The sequence below is a fragment of the Antrostomus carolinensis genome, unplaced genomic scaffold (assembly GCF_000700745.2).
Source record: "Antrostomus carolinensis isolate BGI_N321 unplaced genomic scaffold, ASM70074v2 scaffold1270, whole genome shotgun sequence".
NCBI classification, from domain to species: domain Eukaryota; kingdom Metazoa; phylum Chordata; class Aves; order Caprimulgiformes; family Caprimulgidae; genus Antrostomus; species Antrostomus carolinensis.
Window position 1 is genome coordinate 40273 of NW_010288897.1, and position 6670 is coordinate 46942.

At 38.5% G+C, this 6670-nt stretch overlaps 1 protein-coding gene across 1 annotated transcript in view; it reads left to right on the forward strand.

Annotated features, from left to right (window-relative positions):
• BRWD3 (bromodomain and WD repeat domain containing 3) overlaps positions 1 to 5924 on the forward strand; it is a gene marked incomplete at its 3' end in the record, with an annotated part of 43675 nt that extends 37751 nt beyond the window's left edge. The window contains exons 25-33 of the mRNA XM_029084929.1: positions 285 to 396; positions 1073 to 1134; positions 1226 to 1381; positions 2039 to 2159; positions 2786 to 2911; positions 3004 to 3085; positions 4776 to 4832; positions 5360 to 5500; positions 5772 to 5924. Of these exons, the coding sequence (XP_028940762.1) occupies positions 285 to 396; positions 1073 to 1134; positions 1226 to 1381; positions 2039 to 2159; positions 2786 to 2911; positions 3004 to 3085; positions 4776 to 4832; positions 5360 to 5500; positions 5772 to 5924 (1010 nt within the window). The remainder of the gene's footprint in view (positions 1 to 284; positions 397 to 1072; positions 1135 to 1225; positions 1382 to 2038; positions 2160 to 2785; positions 2912 to 3003; positions 3086 to 4775; positions 4833 to 5359; positions 5501 to 5771) is intronic.
• Between the last annotated feature and the right edge of the window lie 746 nt (positions 5925 to 6670).

Sequence of the window (6670 nt, forward strand, 5' to 3'; positions counted from 1 at the left end):
TTCCTATAGCAGAAAAATAAAAGAGAAATGAGAGAAACTCTTAGGAGGCCTGTGATAGCAGAAGAATGTCCTGTTAAATTGTAATTTGAGGTGTGGAGGCAGCTGTGACTAATTAACCAGAGCTGTGAAAGTCCTCCCTTTAGGGGAAAGGCTTGATTCCTGTAGTGCAAAATGTCAGATTTGAAGTGGTGCATTTATGAAAGATGAAATAGATTCTCTAAAAAGAAGCAATTGACAGTTGTTTAGGTTGTTCTTTTGCTGAATGCAGTTTTTTTCCTTATTAGGGGATAGATTTCGCAGTATAATAGATGACGCTTGGTGGTTTGGAACTGTGGAGAGTCAGCAGCCTTTCCAGGCAGAATACCCCGACAGTTCCTTCCAGTGCTACTGTGTTCAGTAAGTATTGATGTAGCTGGATTGTATCACCTACATTTACATGCTCTGGGTCTCCTAGACCTTTGGTTTTATTTATTTAATTGTGAACTTATTCATAAAACAACATTTTTAGTGTAAACAGCAGTGCAGTGTATATATATAGGAGACAAAAAAGCAAAGTAAGGAGTTGGCATGTAGCATGTGACGTGTTTTGTTTCTAATAGGCATGACCTTTTTGTTTTAAGTCTGGTAGAGAAAAGGTATAACATTATGTTCAGCCTGGAGAAGAGAAGGCTCCGGGGAGATCTTATAGCGGCCTCCCAGTACCTGAAGGGGCTACAAGAAAGCTGGGGAGGGACTTTCCATAAGGGCAGTTAATGACAAAACAAGGGGAAATGGGTTTAAGCTGAAAGAGGGGAGGTTTAGATGAGATATTAGGAAGAAGTTCTTCACTGTGAGGGTGGTGAGACACTGGAACAGGTTGCCCAGAGAAGCTGTGGCTGCTCCTCCCTGGAAGTGTTCTCAGCCAAGTTGGGTGAGGCTTTGAGCAACCTGGTCTAGTGGAAGGGGTCCCTGCTGCTGGCAGGGGGGTTGGGACTGGATGAGCTTTAAGGTCCCTTCCAACCCAAACCATTCTATGATGATTCTATGATATTCAGCTCTAACTTATGGATTTGAATGTATTTTTTTTTAATAGCTGGGACAATAATGAAAGAGAAAGGATGAGTCCATGGGACATGGAACCAATTCCAGAAGGAAGTAAGTGTGTGTTGAATTTATGTGCATATACAAAGTAAAAACTTTTTTGCCACTGCTAGTACTTAACTGTTGCTGAATTCTTCATATTTAGCTGCTTATCCAGAGGAGGTTGGTGCTGGGGTTCCTGTGACTCCAGATGAGCTGACAGCTCTTCTCTACAAACCCCAGGAAGGAGAATGGGGCGCCCATTCCAGAGATGAAGAATGTGAACGAGTAATCCGAGGGATTGAGCAACTTCTTTCCCTTGGTATGTTTAGAAGGAAAAGGTGGAATGATTAAGAATATCAATGTGGTGACATGTGACTGAAGAGTAAATAGGATCTGGAGTGTTTGAAATGTGCTCAACTAAATCATTGAAAAGAACCTTTTAAATTTCATATGGTGTCATTTTCAGTTATACTCCCTTTTTTCTGGGGCTTGACCTGCTTCCTTTACACTTAATGGGGATTCTCAGTGGATCATATCTAAATATAAAGGAAAACATTGAATTAGACCCCTCAAAAAAAAACAATTAGCAAATCCTCACCAACAAATACCTGGTCACTAGTTTGTAGCAGTTCAATAGCACGCTATGATTTAAATTCTATCCTATATTAATACATAGGACATGTCTGTGTTCTCAGTTTATGTCACTTGTAGTCCTTTTTTAAGTGCATATGCCATGTTGCTTTTCAGTTGGCTGCTGGTGTGCAAATCTCAGATGCAATAGTTAAACAAAAAAATGCTTTTCCAAGAGCAGTTAACAGATGGAAGGATCCTGCCCTTTGGGTAATGACATACCCAGCTGTATTGCTTTTGCAGAATTCTTAGAAAGAAAACCCATTGTAAGGAATCTAGTTATCTGACAACTTTTGTTCTGGTGTCTTCTGAGGCATCTAAATGATTTTGATCTTTTGTCTTTCAGACATTTCTAATCCCTTTGCTGTTCCAGTGGACCTTAGTGCCTATCCCATGTATTGCACTGTTGTTGCTTATCCAACTGACCTCACCACAATCAGGAGAAGGCTTGAAAACAGATTTTATAGGTCAGTTGCATTTTTATTTGTTTATAATCTGCATTTGCTATAGCCCAACTGAGGACAGTGTGTTTAGATGAATGTTGTGTGTAATCCCAGTATTATTTCTGGCAGCATGTTTCTTTGCTGGGCTGACAGCATACAATCAGATTCTATTTGGCCTTAGGCAAAATGAGTCCTACTGAAAAACGATTTCTTTTGGCCACGTTGTTAAGGCAAAAGCTGGTATATCCGGATCTGGAGTGTCTTTTTTGTTTAACACACTGACTCTCTGTATGCGTTGCAGGCAGAACGTATTTGCCTCATCTGTACCTCTGCTGCCTTTAAACCAGATGCTTTGCTTGTCTTGCAGTTGCCAGAAGTGGGCTAAATAGTGCTGTAAACTAGAAATCTCAGTTTTTCCAGTTAACCTAGGGATAAAAAATGTCCTGCTCTTTTTTTTTCCCCCTGAGGACCACTTTATCTCTAAGGTTTTCTAAGTGAGACCAGTCAACAGTCTCCTTCAGTAGATTTGTTTCCTCTTTTCATTCCATACATTGCTGATTTGAAGAGGGACATCTTTTTTTCTGAACTCAGAAGGAAAATATGGTACACCTTCCTCTCCATCCCCTTTTTTTGTTGTTGTTTTTTTTTAGGAGAATCTCTGCACTGATGTGGGAGGTACGATACATTGAACATAATGCCAGGACTTTCAACGAGCCAGACAGTCCCATAGTCAAAGCAGCCAAAATTGTAACAGATGTCTTACTTCGCTTTATTGGGTAGGTGTGGGTTTTTTTTTACTTTATAGACCTGACATCTTGAGTTTGAGATACTTGATTATGTATTTTTGGCTTTTGTTGTTGTCCTGCAGGGATCAGAGTTGTACTGATATATTAGAAATATATAACAAGGTGAAAGCAGAAGACCTGAGCAGTACTGATGAAGAAGAGGAGGTAAGACCAGTAAGTCTGATCGTCAGAACTTCTTGCCCTTTTTGAAATTCAGCACCTACAAGAAGTACTTTACAGGCTGCCCAGGGAGGTTGTGGAGTCTCCTTCTCTGGAGACATTCAAAACACACCTGGACACCTTCCTGTGTGATCTCATTTAGGTTCCTGCTCTGGCAGGGGGATTGGACTGGATGATCTTTTGAGGTCCCTTCCAATCCCTCACATTCTGTGATTCTGTGAAGTTTGAGTAAAGATTTTTGCTGAGTTTTTATTTTACAGCTATTTGCCCTGAGTTTTTGAGATGAACCTCTTTAGGCCATTTGTGTTGCTCACCTGGGGCAATAAAGTCCCTTAAGTACGTAAAAAATGATTCTTGGAACTGGCTATCTTTAATCTTCTCTCAGTACATGGTGTTCTGTTGTGTGAGGAAGTATTAGTAAGTGAGGGCAATATGAGCTGGAGCTATTATTCACTCTGCCAAACCAGAAGGACGACAGCTCTCCTGTTGTCAACGAGGCAGCAGAGCTGGTTTCCTTACGTAATTCTGTGTCATTTCCCGTCAGTCGTACCAGGGAGTGAAATGACAGGTAGAAACCAGGTTAGATATCACTTCCTCTAACTCTTTCTCTCTCCTCACACCTTCTTCCCTTAAATGCAGTTTGTAAACATGTTGAAACGTGCTGTAATTTCTGTTACAAAGAAGTGACTTGTTCTAACCTCAGTCACTTGCTTTTGTTTTACTTTTTCAGTGTTGCTTTCCAACACATGAGCTAGGATAAGATTTAGTTAGGAAGTTCTTTCCCTCCTCCCTTCCCCAAGATATACTCCATTGTTACACTTTTGAAATATTTAAGTTAAATCTGAATCCCTGTATGCTTATGGCTGTTGTTATTATCTTGGATTGAAACTTAAAAGTCTATACCACAATGTAATAATTTCATTACTTTTATAAAACTGAAGAAATAACAACAGCCTCTATTTTCACAGACTATTAAAAGAGTATTTTGAAGAAAATTAGGGATTTCCATGATTTAAATGGCAGATCCTCCTTTCCAAACTCAACCTTCTTGTGCCAGTTGTGAATCTTACCTGTTCCATGTCAGAAGTATCCAAAATTGCTACTAAATCACCCTCCTTTCTCTCTAGCCTTTTAAAGAGCGTGTCTTGGTTTATAGTATGTTTTAAAATAAGAGAGAACTTACTTTCAGACTCTTTGTAGGAACTTTCAAGCAACCACTTCTTCTCTTTATTTTTAATTAGTGGTAGAAAACTGTGTACAAAGGAGTTTTTGTTGTAATTTCTAAATGCAGATTCTGAAAAGAATATCACATACACTTAATGTAAGTAAGGTACTACATGAAACTCCGTACAGCTGCTCAGGACAGGAACATTTAGGCAGGGGAATCAAAACTGGAGCTTAGATGAGTCTTAAGGAGTGAATTTCTCCCATTTTTATATATAATTTCTATGGAAGCAAAGCTGGAAAAGAGATGAAACAGCTTATCCACCTGATTTATTTATTTTTTTTCCTGAACTTATGCAAGTTCTAGCTTGAGACTATGTATTGCTTGAACCATTCATTGCATGTGAGTAGTTTAAAATGCTGTCTGTTGTTGCTGGCTGTTGGGTTTTCAACCCTTTTTCCCTTGCTGAGGGGGTGTGTGTGTGTGTGTAATCAATACCTTTGCCTTTAGGTGGCAGAAGTAGATGTGGATTCAGACGCTCCAGGAACTTCATCTGGAAAAAGACGAGTGAGTAAATATTTCTGCTTGGTCTAGTTTGTGAAGGGAGATAGACCAGATCCTGAAACACTCATTTAGGGATGGAATGGTTTAAATTTGTCACAGCCTGTAGTCTGTAGGGCTGTATGAATTCAGTTGTATGTGTATGTATGTGTTGGCAGACTCATTAAATTATGGTGCAGGAAAATCTACTTAATTGCTGAACAATCTTTTTCTTTCATTGGTTTGAAAGATACCTAAACCAGATTCAATTTTCAGTCAAATTTGGATGAAAGCTGACAAAATAGCGAGGCTGGATCTGAAATATTGCTTACCTCTCATGAGCTGGAGTATTTCCATATTACCAGAAAAGGCATATTCCTGCAGTTTGCATACTGCATATTATTGTGCCATCAGCTGTGCTTTAACCTTACTGCAATGCTGGTTTTAATTGTGGAAATCTACTTGGAATCATAACACTAGTAAATTAATAGGAACTTAAAGTGAAAAAATCTAAATATTCTGAAAAAGGATGAAATAAATCTGTTTCCCTGCAGGTAAGACGACGAATAAAAAGACAGCCCATGAAAGCAAGTCCTGATGCTTGGAAAGAGCAATGCAAGCAGTTGTTAAACCTGATTTATGAAAGAGAGGACTCAGAGCCTTTTAGGCAGCCAGTTGATCTCTTCTCCTATCCTGTAAGTACAACTTGCATATTAAAAATTTTAAAATTTAAAAAGCCCATTGTTCATCCTTTGGCAAAACATCCATGCTGGGCATGTTTCTAAACCTCTGCTTTGCTGAGCTGGAACACACCATGTTCTATGCACTGATGTTTTCAGAGAATTATCTGCAGTAATTCTCAAGAAGACATAATTACCTGAGAGCCACAGTTGTGGCTGAACACTTAAGTGTTTTTATTGCTGTAGGATTTGACAGCTTTTAATATTTTCTTGTATATTTTTACAGGATTATCGAGATATCGTAGACACTCCTATGGACTTCAGCACTGTGAAAGAAACCTTGGAAGCAGGAAACTACACTAGTCCCTTGGAATTCTACAAAGATATTCGTTTAATATTCTGCAACTCTAAAGCTTACACTCCTAATAAAAAGTCTCGAGTAAGTAATCAATTTTAATCTCTTCTTTACAAAGACCCTGGGCCCTACATGAATACTGTGTGTGAAATAAGGCCTGTATCTGGAAAACAAAGCACTGCATTGTGAAATAAAAATAAGTAGTATATATAAATTATAAATCTGCTTTGTTCTGCTCATGCAGATCACTTCTGAATTTCATTTTCATCTGAACTATCTGCACTTAAAGCTTCTGAGAAATTTTATGGTTACTGTTCCAACTATTTCTTTGAATATTTGTAGCAGAAAAACTGATCACTAACTGCTTTTATATTTTCAGTGATTTATTCCTGGAAACAAGGCTGTCAACTTGATAACTGCATTTATATGTATATAGTAGGATGTCTTTTTTAATCTACTGTTATTGCAAGTATTATGCAATATTTCTACTGAGAGCATTATGGTACTTTTTTTTTCTAGTTTCCTTAGTAGACTTGGCAAGAATTTGGTGCAGTGTTGCCTGTGTTTCTCAGGTGCTAATCCTGCTTTTTTTTTTGCACGCAGGAATAGGAATCTACTTAGGCAGGAAAAATATATTGGATTGGAGCCCTAAACAATTATATGGCAAGAGGGAAAGGGGAGATTGAAATGTTAGAATACAGATATTTTTATATGAGCTAGGTAAAGTGACTACTAAGTGTATGACTGATCATTTACCATGGCTGTGTTTGATGTGTGTTCCTGTGCATTGTAGTGCCTCTCAGCTTTTCCTAACCTGCTAAATGATCAAA